At 43.3% G+C, this 20,428-nt stretch overlaps 1 protein-coding gene across 4 annotated transcripts; it reads left to right on the top strand.

The window, feature by feature from the left end:
* The first annotated feature begins 215 nt into the window (after positions 1-215).
* On the top strand, positions 216-19,714 carry zdhhc5a (zDHHC palmitoyltransferase 5a). 4 transcript variants are annotated; one of them, XM_028418035.1, is made up of 12 exons: positions 216-311; positions 7,208-8,933; positions 9,982-10,103; positions 10,316-10,473; positions 11,253-11,425; positions 11,683-11,785; positions 12,103-12,194; positions 12,840-12,966; positions 14,294-14,402; positions 14,497-14,606; positions 15,881-16,992; positions 18,172-19,714. In XM_028418035.1, the coding sequence occupies exons 2-12, from the start codon at positions 8,770-8,772 to the stop codon at positions 18,398-18,400; spliced, it is 2,499 nt and encodes an 832-aa protein (XP_028273836.1). In that variant the 5' UTR covers positions 216-311; positions 7,208-8,769; the 3' UTR covers positions 18,401-19,714. The 4 variants fall into 4 exon arrangements, with proteins under 4 accessions (XP_028273836.1, XP_028273819.1, XP_028273811.1 ...); XM_028418018.1 differs by having other exon boundaries at positions 291-741; XM_028418010.1 differs by having other exon boundaries at positions 291-746.
* The last annotated feature ends 714 nt before the right edge of the window (positions 19,715-20,428 follow it).

Here is a 20,428-nt window from a genome sequence, read left to right as displayed (position 1 = left end):
GCTTGGTGATAATAAAATGAAGCAGCAAAGCTTTGTTATCTGTTGTGAGCGGGCCGGGCCGTGCCGTGCCGTGCCGGGCCGGGCCGTGCCGGGCCGTGCCGTGCCGTGCCGGGCCGGGCCGTGCCGTGCCGTGCCGTGAGATTGATTTAGTCACGATGTGGAGCAAAAAGGAGGTACTGATGAGGAGGAAAGGGGCGGGGCACAGGGCCGTACATGCAAAAGAATAGGATTGCAACTTGATTGACAGCCATGTCGTCCAATCAGCGTTATTTTTATTGCGACAGCTCTGCTGTGGGATCCTGGCATCAGAGGTTTGTAGTACTGGCAAATATGTCGGCCTCTGGGAATGTCTTGGCCAGACATAGTATGGATATGTGAGGAGAGCACACACTTGTTTCAGGATTATATTCAGGTCATCTTTTACCTCCGCGTTGGACAAGGGACTTGCAGGCAGATGATAGCTGTTTAGGTATAAGTGAACCAGGCAGCTGTTACCCTTAGCTAACAGTTAGTTGAGCTAGCTGCCTGTGCTGTCGTCAAGCGGTAGCTAGCTACATCTATCAGTGAATTACCTCGGCACTGAGGGAGCTAGCCTCCACCCGGGCTTTCTCACATTTGAATGACTGTCGTTTGGATAATGATGGATGTAACGTCTGGAGCGTGGTGATTATGACCCCAACAGGAAACAGCACGACCAAAGCAGGCACATCTCATTCACCGTGTGTGGACCTGGAGCCACGGGTGAGGTAAACTGTTAGCCTGCGGCTAGCTGGGCCAGCCAGTGCAGAGCCCAGCTCACAGCTAGCCAGCAGTTACACTATTTATAGCCCGAGCTGAGATAATGTTATGTGTAATACATCGTCTTAGAGCCAGTAGTTCACCATAGTAGTAAACAGGGTGTTTTCCATTGTAGCTGCTGCTGACACGTTATCTCCACCCTACTTTCGTTTCATCATCATGGGCTCGCTACAGCAGAGACAGGCTAATAATAACTACACTGGCATCGGTAGTCATTTTATCCATCATAGATTCAAACTGTGGCCATCACCCCGGGTTTTTAACGCCCTGCATCCGCATCCTGCCTGCATTATAGCCTGCTGCCCAGTGTGGGCTAAATATGACGTTAATACCCGGGATACCCGTGTGTAATATCTGTATTAGCAGCATCTGTCCGGGGACCGCAGGTTTTAGCTCTTAACAGACACCACGCCCATTTTAGACAGTGCTCCCAAAGGTTTGTGAAGGGTTGGTGGAGATATCACGTACATTCGTGTGTCACACTACCCCCACGCTGAATTATCTGTCCTCTTTACACGAGAAGCCTCACCGGGCCGGGTCGTGTTCACTGAACTGTCAAAGCTAGCTTTGCTGGCCCGTTTCACTGAATCCGTTAGGGCTGGCGTGTCGCCTGCCTCAGCTGCATCCTTCAGCCGTCGCCCGGCTCATAGGGGACACATGTCATCTATTCACGCCGTTCAGAAGACGTGACTGGTCTGAAGTGAATTCGATTGGTAAATACTAGTTTTCTGTAGGTGCCGCTGCCATGACTGTACCGGCTACACACACCCAATATGTATATGTAGGTAGGGGCTAGTAAAGCTCTAGGAACCCTCATGTATAAGGTATAAAGTGTGTGTTGAGGTTTTTGTAGCAATTTACTGTTAATGGAAGAGATTGTGCATAAAGGAGTAAAGATGCACAGTGCTGTGAAGTGATGGATGGCTCGATGACTGCCAAATTAGGAAAACACTAATTACAAGAAGGTTAATGGATATGAAGCTCTTAGTAATACAGAGAAAGCTGAAATAAAGTAACCTAATCTTTCTTGTATTTGTTAGGCTATGAGTTATAGGAGGAGCCTTCTTGTTACATGTTACTTAATATTGGCCTTGACATGTCATTACTTGTCTGTGTTCACATTGGATAATACACTATGGTGCTACATTGTGTACCTGGATCTGTTAATTAACAGTAGATATTTAACAAGGCACACACTAATTGCAGCAGCCTTTTTGCAGGATGTTCGGAGTTATTGGTTCTCTTGGAAGCTGCAGTTGATTTGTTCCAAATAGATAAGGGTTCATTGAGCTAATTAGTTTGATTAAATTACAACTTTGACAAACACATACACATTTTTAACTGCAACTCAAGTTAGAGACTGTTGCAATGCCACATGCTTTACTTTACCCATCTGAATCTCCTTCCTTCTTTACAGCATATATTACAGTTCTTTTCCAGATTTTTTGCAAGTCAGGAGTAATCAAGTGTGGGAAAGTCAGAAATCTTCACACACACACATTTTGGTTTTTGGTGTTTAGATGTTAAACGATGATAAGTGAGGTTTTCTTAAACTTGTGGCTGAAGCACTGGGAAAGTTCGAGCCAGTTTTATGATATTGTGTATACTTTTGTACTTCAGGTGTCAGGGCTCTAGAAAAATATCTGAGGTTGCACCAGTTGCTACAGGGAAAAATTCTCTGCGACTGAGAATTCTCCCTGTAGTTCAACAACAGAAACACATCAGGCCCGTATTGTGGTCTAAACCAATCACAGATAGTGTGGGCCGGTTTGAAAAATGCGTCTGCTGCAGTCAGACCGAGACCCGAAATTTATAAGAGGAAGAAGAAGAAGAACAAGGATGTTCCGTGCAAAGAGCTGGATGCTGTGTGCTAAAGCTTGTTCCATACATCACGAGAACAGAGAAATCTGTTGCTTCGACCCAGACTTTTCATACTTCACAAGAAAAGTGTGTGCAGAACTCCTCATACAGCCCCCCCACTGCAGCGTGCACACACACGCACAAGTTTTGGTGCTACCATGCAGGTTTTGCTAGTTGACCTGAAAGCGTGATGATAACGAGCCTGTAATGTTCAGGCAGGTGGGAGTGTACATGCTCGTAGCATTATGATAGCCTGAACAATATGTCTGACTGACCTGTGTGGTTGCATCTATGAAGGCTGATTAACTCTGACTGACAGCAGTCAGCTAGTTTTAAGGACTTGGTTGGAGTACATGGTTAAATGATAAACCTCCATTTAAAAAGTATTGTTATTATCCTGCTATAGCAAAGCATTGTCTGCCAGTGTGATATCTGCATACAGCTGAAAGTGTCTTTCCTCCTGAAACCTGAAAAGGTTCTGTAGAAATAGACGAGACACAGGAGAAACTGAGGAAGAGAATACTGTAGAAATGTGTTGAAGAAAACAAAATATATCTCATTCACAAATATTAAATAAAGGTATATAACTTAAAACAAATTAATTAAATGAACTGGCAAATGAAGAATGCTGTATTAACTTCAAATCTTCATTATGGATTTCTGACATGCAGAGATACTGAGATGTTATGCTCTCACACACACTACTGAAATGCAAATGATACACACATTGTTATGCACTGTTTATGACCACGAAAGCCTTAAAACATCTATAATACAGGGTTCCTACGGGTGCTTGAAATCCTTGGAAATGGTTAAATTTTTAATATTGTGTAATCAAGGTTTGAAAACTGCTTGAATTTTGCACAAAGTGCTTGAAAATGCTTGAAAGTGGAATAGTATTAGTCTTATAACAACCGAAATGAACCCGTTCTGTGGGTCTTTGCGTGGCTGACATCGGCCATGTGTGGCCTCCACTGAAAACACCGCCCTGAGTGTACCCACATGGATGCTTCTGTTTTAATAAGTGTTGGCTAGCAATTACTAATACAATACAAATTAAACTATATATCAAACACGGACTAAATCCCCGAAAAACATCCTTCAAAGTCTGTTGAAAAGAGCTGCTGCAGCTGTCCACAAAAAGACAATCTGCACTCTGCAGTTAGGTGAAAGGCAGGCAAGTAGTTGAAAATTACACAAATCGGTTGAGTACCTGGTTGGTATTATTTGGCTGATGATCTGTTGTTTGCCATATCTGCGATGGACATAAGGAGAAGGCTTACTGATTCAAGAATCGGAAAATAAGTGTTTACTTCTGTATGTAAAATCCACCAGAATGGCCTCTAGTAAATGAAAAATTGACTAGACCCCCACCTCTCCTATAATAATAATATAATAATATAATAATAACAACCAGGAAGACCAGCAGCACCATAACGCCATTTGTTAGGTCTAATCTGATGCTTAAAGCAGGAATATGCTGGACAGCCAAAATTGTAACCCACCAGTCTCACTACAAATCATGTGAGAACGTAGGGGACCCTTTTCAGGACCATGTTTCCTGACAGTGTCGTTGCAAAGCAGTTGTTTATGGCATTATACCATCTTTTAATCCAAATAAAAAAGCCACAAATCATTTTGAGTGTGTAATGTACCATTGCTACTAGGTGCAGGAAATCCTAGAAAAAGGGTCCTTGAAAGTACTTGAATTTTATTTTTGTAAAATTACAATTACTATCAGAACCCTGATAGTAATTGTAAAAAATAAAGCTACTTCGCAGATTTCGCCCAATTGCAGGTTACTTTTAGAACGTAACTCCCACGATTAATGAGGGACCACTGTACTACTGAAATGCTCTCACACGCACTACTGAAGCGCATACATACTTCTGAATATTATCGTATTGCACTGGTGTGGGGGTGGGGAAGTGGTAGAAACACAACTGCAGCCCCAGCAGCCTTTGTAGCTCAGTGGACAGAACATGTTGTATAACCATAACTCCAAAAAAGTTGTGACACTCAGTAAAATGTAAATAAAAACAGAATGCAATGATTTGCAAATGTTAACCCATATTTAATTCCTAATAGAACGTAAAGGACAAATCAAACACAGAGGAACATTTCACCATGTGCAACAATGTGCATCCAAAAATTATGGAAAGATTTCAGAAAACATAAAAAATGGAAAACCTCTGTGGTCACATGAATCAAAATTTAAAATTCTATTTGGAAACCATACATGCCATGTCCTGTATAAAACAGAGGAGAGGGGCCATCCAGCTCGTCATCGGACAGTTCATAAACCTGCATCTCTGATGGTATGGGGCTGAGTTAGTGCCTGTGGCATGGGCAGCTTACCCATCTGAAAAAGGCACCATCAATGCTGAACAGTACATAGAGGTTTTAGAGCCTTGTATATTTTAGCAAGATTTTAGCAAATGTTAAACCACACACTGCATCCAACAGTGCTGAACTGGCCTTTATTCATAGTAAACATTTGGCACATCATTAAGCATAAAATCTGGCATTGAAGGTCCAGGACTTTTAAGAGGAGATGCTACACAATGGTAAACATCACCTTGTACCCACTTTTATGAGGGTGTTGCTGCCATCAAATTGAAATTCAGCTAATATTTTCCATTTATTAGGGCCCGAGCACCGAATGGTGCAAGAGCCCTATTGAAACCCTTAGGATTATTATTTTTTTTCCTTCCCCCCCTTAGATCGCATTTTTGGGGGCCTTAACATGCCCAAAAACTCACCAAACTTGGTAGAAAAATTCATTCGTCCGAAAAATTTTGAAATTTGCTGACGTTTGAAACGCACATAGAAAAATGGCTCTATAGCGCCCCCAACGCGTAGCCCCTCTGGCCGGTTTGACACAGGATTATGAAAATTGGCACACATATGTATCACCTCAAGACGCACAAAAAAGTCTCTTGGACCCCCCCTCCAAACCCAACAGGAAGTCCGCCATTTGAAGGTTTGTGGCCATTTTTGGCGATGTGTGACCCTGCTGCCAAACTTTTCACGCCTCGCATACTTCAACGGATTGAGCTGAAATTCGCCGTGTCCACTCAGGACACCATAGGGAATAGACGCATTCCAAAACTCTTACAAAAGTCTGACGGTGTGGCCGGGGCGTGGCCTCAAAGTTTGACCATTTCTGAGGACACAGAAAGTCTCTATAACTTCTTCGTTTTCTGTCCGATCTGTACGAAATGTCACATGTATGATCAGAGTCTGACCCTAAACACATCTATACAACAATATTGAGGCTTTGACAGAGCGCCACCTACTGGCTACACAAAATGTTGTGTTTTCATAGGTTTTTCTGCCTGCCCCTGTGGCCTGTTTTGAGTAGGGTCACGAAAATTGGCACACATGTGTATCACCCCAAGATGCACAAAAAAGTCTCTTGGACCCCCCCTCCAAACCCAACAGGAAGTCCGCCATTTTGAAATTTCTGTTAATTTTTGGCGATTTGTGACCCTGCTGCAAAAGTTTTCACGCCTCGCATACTTCATCCAAATGAGCTAAAACTCACTGTGTCCACTCAGGACACCATAGGGAATAGACGCATTCCAAAACTCTTACAAAAGTCTGACGGTGTGGCGGGGGCGTGGCCTCAAAGTTGACCATTCGCCATTACAAAGGAACTCACTGTATTTATTGCCCTAATGCGTAGCCCCGCTGGCCAGTTTGACACAGGATCACAATAATTAGCACACATGTGTATCACCCCAAGACGCACAAAAAAGTCTCTTGGACCCCCCCTCCAAACCCAACAGGAAGTCCACCATTTTGACTTTTTTTTTGTAATTTTTACCGTTTTCTGACCCTGCTATAAAACTTTTCGTGCCTCGCATACTTCATGCAATTCAGCTGAAATTCACTGTGTCCACTCAGGACACCATAGGGAATAGACGCATTCCAAAACTCTTTCAAAAGTATTACCGTGTGGCGGGGGAGTGGCCTCAAAGTTGACCATTCGCCATTACAAAGGAACTCGCTGTGTTTTATGCAGTACTACCCATATACTTTATGCAATGTGGACAAAATCTTACAGTTCTGCCATGGAGCCGAGTCTAAACAGATATATATGCTAATAGGATGATACGGTCATAGCGCCACCTACTGGTAGCAGGAAAGTTTGGTTGTAAACATGTGTTTGTTGTATATCTGTGGAAATGAGAGGAGGAGAGCATAGCACAGGAGAGTATAGGAGACGAGAGCATAGGAGAGAAGACTGCGATGACCCCGCGGATCGCAAGGTGCGCGAGGGCCCGCAATGCTGCTTGCAGCTTTAATTGATAACGTTTCTGTTTCAACATCTGATGCGTGCTTTAGGTCCTATCAGGATTACAATATGTGTTTATGAGATTTGTAAATCATTGTATTCTGTTTTTTATTTATGCTTTACACAGCGATGTAACTTTCTTGGAATTGGGGTTGTAAAAAATATATCTATTGTACCATGAGTGTTTTGCATTGTATCATGTATGGATTGTGTGATATTTACACTCTCTCCTTTCCATTATGACTGTAGGTGCAGCATCCTGGCTAACCATCAGACTGGGTTTTGTGAACAAGGATGACCAGTAAAGTTCTGCCTTTCCTGTGTCTCATCTCTTTGCACAGTTTTCCAGAGATCACTGATTGGCACTATTAAGGGGAATGCCTGCCTGCTCATTTTAAGTGCAGTGAAAAACATAAACCTAAAAACATCAAGATAACTGTCCTTTCCCAATTTTCCCCACATAAAAGCCACTATTTTTACACTTTTCGAGACATTTTTAGGGTGGTGCTCTGGGAGGATACGGCCTCTACAGGGATTGTTGGAGGATGGTCTTATCCATGCTCAACCCTGTGGAAGGAAGCTGAAGGAAGTCCCTGGAGCCAAGGTCAAGGGCCATTGTGGGGAACTTTGTGCATATGGATACTCATGGATGTTCTACTGGAGTACTCTACACATATTTTGGAAATTATCACACCATCACTGCCAACTTTTTGTCTTCCAATCACATTTGTGGTGCAGCTGGCAGGTGAGGTGGAAACAGCCACCAGCAGGGTTTAGGGATGCCCCGACACAGGAAGACAAGGCTGCTCCATTGGCCCGCTTACAGACTGTTGTTTCTAATACTAGCCCTGGACTGAAAGTCAGTTTTCTTCTTCTCTACAAGGGGGTAACTTTTTATTTGCAAGATTTTTTTCATACAGCTACAGCTGCCCTGAAACTTTACACTTGAACATTGAACATTTTGCTAGTGCAGCCTTTGTGACATGTGAAGAAAGCTACAGAAGGAGACCGAAAGCCAAGTCAGAATACCATACACAGCACTTTTCTTTTTGCCTCAGTTTATTTCTTGCTATTGCTTCGTACAGGCCCATCTCTTACCAAAACAGGTCTACCTCTCCCATTTCTTGTACCTCATCATCTCATTTGAAGACCAATCAGACTGGACTTGTTTACATTCACTCAGTTTTCTGTTCATTAGGATTCTATTGGATATTTAACAGCACCACCTAAGGGCTTAGATGGCTTCAACAGCAGGGTGTGCTTTTTATAATTAAAAACCAGCCATGATTTACATTTGCACCAAGTCATTTGCACCAGGACCTTTATTATTCCTTTGTTCACCTTCATATACAACAAGCTGATTGTGCTAATGTAGAAAGGGACCCTCATAAATGATGACTTTGTCTTGGCTTTTATTTATGATTGATTGACAGGTTGGGTTGACTAGAGTGGAACTACTGGGGTACATGCCTGAAACTGTGTAACACTTAGTTCCTCTTTATAATCAGTGGCTTATTTGTTGACCTCGGCTACTCACCTGTTTTTTTGGCTGGCAGCAAAACAAGGCTTTTACAGCAGAGAGACTTATAAGCTTCATTTAATCTCTCACCCACAGTAGATCAGGGTTAACCTAAGAACCCATGAAAAACGAGCCTTCACTCTGCCACATATAGAAGAAGTCCTCCATCCCGTATTCACCTTTCCTTTTTTGTCAGTCTTCACGCTCAATACAGTGCATTTGACTCTGAATGACACATTCCTTGTCCTAGCAGTTTGTGAAGAAATAGACACAACGCCCTACAAAGGACGTGATGCCAGGTAGCAGTAGTAAGAGTGGAGGGCGGGGTCCATCCTCGTCCCCCCTTCCTCATGCCGTGGTGCCACCAAGCAGACCGCTGCGGCCCTCCCGCTATGTCCCTGTGTCTGCGGCCACTTTCTTTCTTGTTGGGTCGACTACGCTTTTCTTCTGCTTCACGTAAGTATCAAGAGGGCATTGTCTCTCATACACACAAAGCATGCTTATGAGCTATGAAGAAGTGAATCTGATGAACTACTCAACCAGTCAGCGTTGGGCTACTGTCTTTGGCTGTTTTGCTGGTGTTGGTGTTTGATTATCTGCAACTAGCTAGTAAACATAATAACAGAAGGAACATATTAATATTGTTACAGCTTGATCTATGGCCAAGAAAAAATGTGTGAAAACAGGCTCATGAGCGCTCGTCCACATAAATTCAGGGTCGTCCTCGAAGTAAATGTTCCTAATTGCTGTCAGACTCAGGAAACCAGGAAAAAAGCACAAAGATGTTAAACATACACATGTCTAGCTAAATGTATGCTTCCATTTTTTAGTCTAACCCAGGGCCATGGGGAATCATCCAAGATCAGATTAACCAATGCTCAGATATATTATATAGATAATAGTAATAAACAATAGCCTGGAAGAAGGAGCAGCATGTGTCTGTACAGTGTGGATGCAGAACCTTAACTGACTGAAAGCCATTGTGTTACAGAATGTTTGTGTGTTTAGGGTGTGAGAAGAAAATGTTGCTGAAATGTGAGAAAGTTGGCTTGATGTGTGTGTGTTAGTGTGTGTATGTGATCAATCTAATCAGTGTGTGGTGTGGTCATTATGGTGGGCGGGCAGCTTTGCGCTTCAGATTAGTGAGGAGAAAATAGGCCAACATCTGTCACTGACAAAAGCCCATCATCCAGTCTCTCACTCTTTCTGTTAACGTTTCTCCAGTCACTGTGAAGCCCCTTTAATTTCCTCACTAGTAAATGAATACACAGGCTGTCAAGAATGATGGAACTGGGAGAATAAACCCACTTATAATCCTACACTATCACTGGTGCTGGTCTACAGACTAGTTGTTAATGATATTGATATTTTAAACTAACCCTAAATCTAGACACATGAGAAATGGTCAAAACTAAAAGAAAAACAAGTCATCAAGAATACTTCAGCAGTGAGTTTAGACTTTAGAGACTAGAATCTTGGTGTTTGATGATGAATGATGTTCCAGGTGTCCATGGCTGTCGGAGCGTTTCTCTGTAGCTGTACCAATCTACAATGGAGTCATCTTCCTGTTTGTATTGGCTAACTTCTGTATGGCCACATTCATGGACCCTGGAATCTTCCCAAGGGGTGAGTATATGGAATGTTATTGTATTAGAGATATAGGCCTATGTTGTGTCTGTTGCTACAAAGTGTAAACTACAGAGTTAACCATACATTTGTTGTGATCAGAGCTTACAGCAGTCACATTAATACAGCAGTGGTACGGAGGACGCATGCTCCAGGCCCCAACAAGACACAGTAAACTCACGTGTTTGGCCGTTTGTGTATTATCCATACAGCTGAAGAGGATGAAGATAAGGAGGATGATTTTCGTGCTCCCCTATACAAGACAGTAGAGATAAGGGGGATCCAGGTCAGGATGAAGTGGTGTTCGACCTGCCGCTTCTACAGGCCACCACGGTGCTCCCACTGCTCTGTTTGTGATAACTGTGTGGAGGTAAGTTCAGACATAGACCATCATTTAGTATATTGTTATTTAGATGTCCATCCACACTCTAAGAATCCCTTCAGAGATTGTGCAGATTTACCTGCAAATAAAATGGAAACAGGTAAAAGCATGTGAAACCCAAACTGGACAGAGGAGCCGTGCTTACAGCAGAGTTATTATGGTACAATCCAAGAGACAGACATGAGAAGGCAGAGTGCAGCAGATCCACACTTCTTCCTCCTGGTGTAATTGAGGAGTAAGAAAAGCGATGGTCTTCAGTCTAAAATGAAGTTGGAGGTTGCTGTGCTGCTCATACAGGCGATGGCCGTATGCACATGTTTTGAAAAAACTAGCCTAATGAATTATTTTCAGGAGGTAGGGGGAACCCCATAAACAGCTGTCCTGAGTGGCAGTTTTTAATGTCCTTGAGCAATCTGAATTATGTATATGCAGTCTGAAGGGAGGGATCGACACTTCAATGAGTCAGCAGATCCAAATCATATAAATAACAAATAACTAAAAAAGTAACAATTCTCAAAAGTCTCTCTAACGGTTTTTCACCTTAAGACCACCTTTAAACATCTTTAAGATGTTTTGTAATTCTGAGCATTTTCTCAGAATTTCACCACTTAGCAAACTGGTGTGAGGTTACTGAAAACCAATCTACCCCCTGAGCCACAGCCACCCTGTAAGAAAGTCTGAATTCATTCTGAGTGCATTGTAGTAGTAAAGTGTATAGTGAGGTCCCCACTGCTTCTTACCTCTGTTTTATAATCCTCATGATGTAGGACTTCGACCACCACTGTCCATGGGTGAACAACTGCATCGGCAGGAGAAACTACCGCTACTTCTTCCTCTTCCTGCTGTCTCTGACTGCTCACATCATGGCTGTGTTCGGCTTTGGCCTGCTCTTCATCCTGTACCATAGGCAGAACATTGACCGCCTGCATGCCATTGTCACGTATCCTTAAATATTATCATGGCTTAGACCGTATAGTACTGATGTGTTAGACAATTTCATTCAATATTTGTCAAAGGTAACAGATAACATTAGTTTTGATTAACACAGTTTTTCTCCTAGAATAGATGTGTAGCAGCGGGCGTAAGTTATGTGTGATTTTTGTATTTGCTTGTGTAATGTTCTGAGGACTTTCCCTATGGCCGTGAACTATTTATAAAACATGATGTAATATATTCCTTGACCCCTTGTGCTCCCAGGCTGGCTGTTATGTGTGTTGCAGGCCTGTTTTTTATCCCTGTTGCTGGCCTCACCGGCTTCCATATTGTGCTTGTGGCCAGAGGCAGAACAACCAATGAACAGGTAGAAAAATACTGGATGTATTTCGGTGTGTGTGCATTAGTGATGGTAGTCAACCCTAAAAATCATTGCTACATATTTTATCTTTTGATTATACAGTATTCTTTTTATGTTTAGTTCCAGATATGTAGAGGCAGTGCCCGTGTTATCACCATAAAAACAAAGTATGGCCTCTTTGAATCCGATGATTAGGTCTCTGGATATAAGAGAAAAACAGATGTTTTTTTAATTGAATGTGTATCCTTGACACATAAAACTGTAGAGTGTACAGAGTGTGTCTTCTTTGTACTTCACTGACTATGTATCTGTCCCTTCTCCAGGTTACAGGGAAGTTCAGAGGGGGTGTAAACCCGTTCACAAATGGCTGTTGGAAGAATGTCTCCCATGTGCTCTGCAGCTCACAGGCACCCAGGTGTGTTTTCATGAAGCCTTTTTAAGGATTCTTTCTTTGATTCCCTTCAGTCAACTGTCTATTTAACCATTATTTAGGATGGCATTCTTTACATTTCTCAGTGCTCACTCAGGATTTGGTTTAGTTTTTTTCATTTGCAGTTTAGCCTGTAGTAGCTGTGGCTCTTACATGTCCCAACAGTAAAATATCGGCTATAGCTAATTAATGTGAAGTATATAACAGTTACATTGAAATATTATGTTCTGTCTACAATAAGATGACTGTTTCCCATGAACTGATGCTGGATGACTGATTAATCAAAGTGACTAAAATCACTTTGTAATGTTACTCATGGAGTGAGGAGTACCAGCTTTATACCTGTACACTGTCAGTCTCTTCTGCACTCTGTAGGTGTGTCAAAACCAATTATCCATAAATGCTCCAACTCCTTTCCTTTCAGAGGGGCAGATCTGTCTTGATCTGTGGCTCCTCAAAAGAACGGTTATGTTTGCTGCTCATGGATGCAACCAGTATCTGACTAGCTTGAGTGTAGTTGATATTTTAGCACTTCTTTAGCAATCAGTAGTGCACATTACTTATTGTATTACTGCAATGGAAACACAGTTTATAGTAGTAGTGTGTTTATTTTGTGAATGCTTTCTGTAGGTATCTGGGCAGGAAGAAGTGTGTGCAGAGTGTGTGTGTGCAGCCCCCTTTTCTGCGGCCACAGCTTACAGAGGCTCAGCTGGCAGCAAAAATCCTGGACAATGGCATACAGGGTGACCTGCACCGGGTAAGAACATCCACATCTGGAAACAGTACAAGTAGTGATCGCTGTGGCTCTTATTGTCTTATACAGTGCATGTACTATTCTTTGTTAATGGCTACTGGCCAAGCTTTCTACTGTAGGTGTGCTGAGGAGAATAGCTTTTAACATTTTACTACTCTAAGACATGACTATACTCAAACAGGGTTGCCTTGTAACCCTGGTTACCTAACTTTTTGTATTTCTGCACAAAACCAGCCAAACATGAACAGATTTTCCTGAAGGTAGATAAAGAGAACCAAATTAATGAGAGTGAACCAGAGAGGTGTCAGTGAGTTGTCTATTTTACTCTAACAGTGATCTATCAACATTTTATCTTCACAACACACATTTCCGAAGCCCTCAGAGAACCAGCTGTTGTTGCTCATTAGGCTAGCAATGGTTACAAAACCATCTTTAAAGAGCTGGTTGCTTAACCAACAAAATAATTTAAGACACAAGCCATATGATAGGCCACAAGGTCACAAATGACCTGGGACAGGGTAACTTCTAGGCAGAACCTCCAGCTGTGGAGCCTCTAGTGGCATACCAGCATATGGCCCCACCAATGGTCTCTTCTCAGGAAGCATGAGGGAGCCTTCGACCTCTGCTTACCACGAAAACTCCAGCCCACCCATCCAAGGACGCTATTCGGCAGGACAGCCAACGAACCAATTCCTAAGTACAAGTAGCTGCAGTAGTCTAGGCGAGAAGTAATAAAAGCATGGATTACTTTTTCTGGGTCAGCCTGCCTCAGATACGGTGTCACTTTGGCTATTAGTCTAAGCTGAAAGAAGCTATACCTAACCACAGCGCTCACCTGTTTGTCCAATTTAAAAGCATCAACAATCACTCCAGGATTCCTAGCATGGGATCCTATGTGAGGTGCTAGTAGACCAAGGGAGCTGGCAAGAACCTAAACTCTGGCCCTTTCAAAGCACCCTGGTTTTTTGATAACAGAGTGTCAGCAACACTCTCTCCTTGCAGGGATTATGCCAGTAACCCTACGAGAAAAGAAACTGCTTTTCCTCCAATATGTATCCCATCTCTGGAACATGGTGTTGGTAGGGAGGTGGTTGGGGCCTGTTTTGCTGCATCTAAGCCAGAACAACTTGCCATTCTTATCGGAACAATGAATTCTAAATTACACCAGCAAACTTTAAAAGGAAGTGTCAAGACATGTCTGCGTGAGCTGACAACAGCAGAAAGTGGGTCATGCAGCAACAACCTCAAGCACACAAGTCAGTCTACAAAGAATGGATAAAGAATGGCCCAGCTGAAAGAGATTCTTTGACTTTCTGTTTCTTCTTTTCAGTCCAAGTCTAGTTTGGAGATGATGGAGAGCCAGTCATGTGATGCTGAGCCTCCCCCTCCTCCAAAACCGGAGCTCCGTTTCCCTGGAATCAACAGAGTAAACACAGAGGGTATGACATAACTTCTGCTGGCGCTCTAACATTCAGACAATGGTTCTGTGCATGAGACATGATGATTACATGTAAGGCTGATTTCTTCCTGCAGAGTGCAGTCTGCTGAATAAAGCCCCTCCCACACCCACCATGTACAAATACAGGCCCACCTACAGCCCTGGCAAGAATCACACAGCACTCACACATGCCTATGCCAACCAGGTAATGCACTCAAACATGCTGCTCATATACAAGAAGTCAAGGACAGTAACATAACAGCAAAGTACAGTTGTTCAGTCAGTCTCTTTGACAGAATAGTTGTGTATAGCTAGATGTGAATTTGTGCTTTTTGACCAGAGACGTTTTTCTTCCATTTGTCTTTGCTTGTGCATCTTTCATCAGTTTGATTTCAAACTAATGCATCTCCATTTTTGTTTTTCCTTTTGATTTCCTGTCGGCCATCTTGGCTTGGTTTCTCAGTGGCTTTCTGTTGATCAGTATCAGTAAGTGATTCTGAAAGCATTTTTCTTTCTTGTCTTCACTTTTAGTTTGGTTTCTTATCCCTCTGTGTTTGTTTTGAGCATTGGTGGAATGTTATGGTTTACAGAAAAATAGGAGGAGGGTTTGTTTCTTGATTAAATCTGGATGGATTACAGATAACTTCGTTGTGGTCCATGTTTAATTCCTCCTAAAGTTAAAAAGCTCCAAGAACTTTACCTAATATTGATTTTGATACCTTCAAATATCAGCAAATAGTACCAGTAACAGCAAATGTTAGTGGTTAAAGTGCACTTTCCAACATGTGTTCCATTCCTTGTTTAACTCACTATGTTCTTTGAAGTTGTCTACATAGTGCAATCTGTCATAGTATCTAGTGGTTGTCAGTGGTGTAAATGTCAATAACAGCTAGCAGAATAACAGCAAAATGAGCTCAGATCAGCGACTCCCTGACAGTAATGCCTGCATTTACAGGCAGGGTCAGATTTTCATTTTTGGTTATCAGTATGAAAACAACTGTTTTCCAGTTCCATTTCCATATTAGTTTCTTTCTGATTACACATGCAGCAGTTCACCTGTGGTCCAGATACAGTATAAACAACTCAGTTGTCATCATCCTTGGATAATTTCCTGTTCCTTTATATATTAAATTCATTTAAAAAATAGTAGTTTAGTAATAATTATAATCTGTTCTAGGTATTGTAGGTATTTGTTGTGTTAATAATATTTTTCTTTTAACAATAATAATGCTCAAGCACAGCAACGTCACTGTAATGTGGTCAGTATTCATCCCCCACCAAGGTGTGAAAACCCTACTTGAATATTAATAACATCTAGACACAGCAAAAAGCAGGGATGTTTTACCAGGATGTCAACACTAGAGGGAGCCTTAGTGCAACAATTAGTTTACCTATATTGCTCTGTTCTTATAGCTCAGCTTCTTGATTTTTTCCCTTCCTCTCTCTTTCACTTCCCTCCTCTTTCTCTTCCTCCTCCAGTTGAGCCGAGGGGAGAGTGTTGGCAGTGCCAGGGACTCCTCCTCCTCCACCTCATCCCTCCTCCAAGCCAGCCAGCAGCCTGGTTTCCGCTCGCAGCCCAGCCTGGACCACAGGGATGCTTCATCTGACAGAGTGGGGGAGGGAGGAGGTGGGGAGAGGAGGGAGGGAGGAAGAGAGGTGGGAGGTGGGGGAATTCCTGGTTACTCACTTGGTGGGCGCTCATACCCTTCCTTCTCAGACACCACTGTCCTGTCAGGAGTGGCATCACGATCCTCCAGCTCCACACATACCTCAGCAGGTGCCACCCATGTCTCTGAGGCGACCACCACAGCCAGCTTCAAAAGTTTGGCCAATCAGACACCCCCGCCTCATCAAACTTCTCGCAATGGAAGCCTCTCCTATGACAACTTATTGGCAGGAGGTGATGATTTTGACAAAGGGGTGGTGGTGGCTTCAAAAGCCCCTGAAATTTCCACTGGGAGGCCCTGCACGCCAGCAACAGGTGGCTACAGCTCACCTTTCCTGTCATCACAACAGAGAGATGCTGAGAGACACTCTGAGTCGCCCCATCATCTCCACCACTCATCCCACCACCACCACCACCCCTTCCTCCATCGCTCCTCCTCCTCAACATCCTCCTCCCCACCACCCCCGGAGAGAGAGCGCCTCCTGGGCGAAACTCACCCCGGACCTCATGCGCCCTCTGCCAATCAAACCTCTGGTGGCTCCTCCTCCTCAGCTCCTCCTCCCTCACACCATCATCATCACCATCACCACCACCACCACCACTCCCATCTTCACCACCATCACTCCTCCTCCTCCTCAACTTCCCGTCCTCCGCGCTTTGCTGGCCCTCATGCACCACCCCACCACGCCTACCCATACCGCACCCGCTCCACTGACACCCCTCTGGGCTCCACCTCCACAACCCATCCTCTCCGGGCTCCACACCCTCCACCACTTGGGAAGTCACTCTCTTACTCAAGTGCTGCCGCTGCCGAAATGCAGTACCGGCTCGTCCGAAAGGCGTCCGCATCAGCTGGAGCAAATGCAGCAGGGGTAGGAGGAGGAGGTGGAGGGATGGGTGGAGGAGGAGGAATACAAGCACCAAAGTGAGTATGAATTTAACTTTTTGTCAGGACAATTGGTTTGCTGGTAACACTGAAAAAACACCTGCCTGCCTGAAAACCTGACCACCTGATTGACTGCTCCTCCTGCTCCTCCTCTTCCCTTCTCTCTTCCTCCTGCCAGATTTCCTGTGAGTTCCTCCTTCTTCTCCCTTTGCTTGTCTTTAATATTGTTTGTGAGGTTTCATGCCGTGTTGTATGTGATGGTCCTGTCTGCTTGGTGTCTGCTTTATGAGTGTTTTTGCAACATTACAAGAATCAAGAATCTTTATTGTCATTATGCAAGGCACAACGACATTTTGTTCAGCAGCTCTTGGCTTAAGACACATGGAATGAAAAAAGGAATGCTCAAAATATATCGAAATAAAAAAATAACAGTGCAAATCAACTTTTTAAAGTGACCAGTATGAATATATTGCAGCCTATTCATGTTTTAAAGTGCAGTCTGAGTGTCTGTCTGCAGAGGTTTGATGCTCAGTCTTGGGTGGGTATGTGGGAAACGGGGTAATGGATTTCACAGCTCTTTGTTTCGGTCTGTTGGTATGAGTTTTGATGCTCCTGTACATCTTTCCAAAGGGAAGAGGTACAAACAGTTTGTGTCCTGGGTGGATGTGTACATGTCTACTAGTGCCATTAATCCTACAGATAGACATGACTCTATACACTCTTAACTGTAAAGGTTTCATGTCATGTTATCAATACCAAACGGCTATCAGGAGCTGTTCTCCTCCATGGCTGATCTAGCTGTTAAACTGGCTTGGTAGATATTTACAAATTACTTATCAGTCAATGTTAGCGTGTGTAGGGCATCAGTTTACCCTATCACAAAGGGCCTAAGCTATCGTTGCTGCTCCGATGTTGTATGTTGTTTCACACAAGTTCTCCAGCAGAGCATTTTTCTGAACAACTCCACAAGGAGTCATTAGGTGTCAATTCAGCATTAGATCAGTGGGAGGTTGTGGTGTGAACGCATGTGCACACCAGTACTAATAAGAACAGTGTCCAAGGTGTAGTGGGAGGACAGATGTTTTCCCAAGTTAAGGTCTGTGTCACTTTTCTCAGGCAAACATAGAAGTGAACTCCAATGTGTAAAGATCAGCACCATCTATGATGTCCAGGCCCTAACTGACTGACCTGTCTGTTTTTTTGTTTTTCTGAAATCAGGGATGAAGTGATCCAGATGAAACCTCTGAGTCGGACCAATGGCAGCCAGCCCTTTCCCTCCTCCTGCTCCGCCCCTTCTTCTCCCTCTCACCCAGTCAGCATATCCACCCGGCCCAGTGTGGCCTATCCCAGTGGAGCATTGACGCCAAGTCCTGCCCACAAGCAACAGGGCAGCGGGGTGAAGAAGGTGACGGGCGTTGGGGGCACCACCTATGAGATTTCTGTGTGAAGGGCAGCAAATCTTCAGTGCCAGGACCAATGAGAGACAGCACAGATGCTGCTGTCTCCTGCTGCCTCTGAGGGAGGGGTTTTCATTTTACCAGCCTACTGCTGACAAAGACATCTGTGGTAACCGGACCTGACGTCTTACTGGCACTTAGTCTGTCGAGCTAAACTGTGCTGGACTCTCCTGCCTGTACCCTAATGATATGTATGATAACGGGATGACTGGAACTGGTGTATAAAAGACTTAGGCATTAGCAAGGTCAGGTCTGGGTGTATCCCGAGCCATTACTACTGCCAGGGTTAGGGGCTGGATTCCCACTGGGGCCACCACAATCTCTGGAAAAGGGATTAGGACTGTTTGTGTACAAAGGTTTATATGGACGGAAGCTGCATTTAAAATGTCACATTGTCATGTTTCAGCCTCACTTTGAGATCATGGATCAGTCCATGACAATGACGGTAATAACACATAATCTGCGGAGCAGAATTCATTCCAAGGTAAGGGCTTCCCATTCACACCATTTCAGTGGAAACTGTGTGAGGTCCGTCTGACTGAAGTCATATCAAGCAGAGTTTTTAATCCAGGCCCAGGTATTAGTCAGACCCTTCTTTAATTACAACCACCACTTGGAGCACGTTGTTGCTTTAGACCAAGATCCACGGGTGTGTTTGTGTGAGGCAGGAACCTGGAACCTGCTGTTGCTCCCCTTATGTGTAAATGCACAACGTGGTCCGGGCGGGGCTCCATCATCAGGCAGTTAGCTGTTCTGGACTCGTGACAATCTGCCAGTGGCCAAAAACAGGACCCACCTGTGAACTTTTTCCAGCGATGTTGCTGCATGAATTTTGACAGACGGTAGAAAAATGCTGACTGCATTTTTCATGGATTCATTTCTTGATTTATTCATAGCTGTGAATATGATTCCATGTTTGTACAGGATGATGTGATTTTAAATGTGGATATCTTTTTTTTAAGTGGCGTTCATACTGAACTGCAGCATGCCCCACTACAAGCCACTATAGGCCACTGTGTCATCCGTGTGAACAGGAAGTGAGGAAACTAAAATGATTTGGAAACCAGGTTTTGGCCTTTTGTTGTTAATGGGCTCAAAAAACCAGGCAGACTTTTCTAGAAAATGAATTCCATTAGCAAATGCCTTCATGTGATGTTTTTTTAATTTCATTTATTTAATTTGACATGGGTTTTTTATGAATTTATGAAATATAGCTATTGAAATGAAGAGTTTTTAATATTGCTTTGAAAGATGGGTTGTGTTTACTATTGTGCAAAAAAAGATTAAAGTAGCCCTGATGATTGGTTTCTATTGTTCCTGTTAAAAAGGTTGCCCTGTCCTACATGTAGTCTAGTCTCTCAGACGGACTGCGTATTCATGTATAGACCTACAGCTGAGCACCTCAGTGCTGTTTCCAAACTGGCTGTAGGGCTGAGTCTCACTCCGACCTGTCAGATGCAGGAAATAACTGCAATGAGCTATAAAACTGTATTTATCTAAATTCTACAATACATTGCAAAAAAAGAGCTTTGAAGGGGAAAAAGAGAATCATTACTTCAGTGGTGCTTGAAACCCTTTAGAATGAAGTCCTAACAATAGACAACAGGGAGTCCAATCAAACAAATCAAACATTACTTAAAAACCACACACTTATTTATTCAGGTATGTGACCCAACATTACATATCTTTCCAGAACTATCACTTCCTAATGAGGAATGTTGTCCCCTTCAACTGCAGGTCTCCAATGTTGACTGGTCTTAATCAGTGGAAATAGTGTGATCATGTACAGTGAACAATAGGCGACATGTTCTCTGAAAGAAAGGCACAGACTGAGGTAGTTGATGAAAGCAGCGAGGTGGGCCTGTGTGGTCTGCACACTCTTCTTCACATGATGGTGAGGACAGGTGTGGAAAACAATTACAGATGTGTGGTGTACAGCTAGGTGTGTATGAGTATGTTTTTTAAAGGATTGATTTATTGCCATGTAATAAATGCTTTTACTACATGTGTATCAGTTT

This window comes from Parambassis ranga, chromosome 1 (genome assembly GCF_900634625.1).
Source record: "Parambassis ranga chromosome 1, fParRan2.1, whole genome shotgun sequence".
NCBI classification, from domain to species: domain Eukaryota; kingdom Metazoa; phylum Chordata; class Actinopteri; family Ambassidae; genus Parambassis; species Parambassis ranga.
This window is presented reverse-complemented; position numbering and strand designations above follow the sequence as displayed.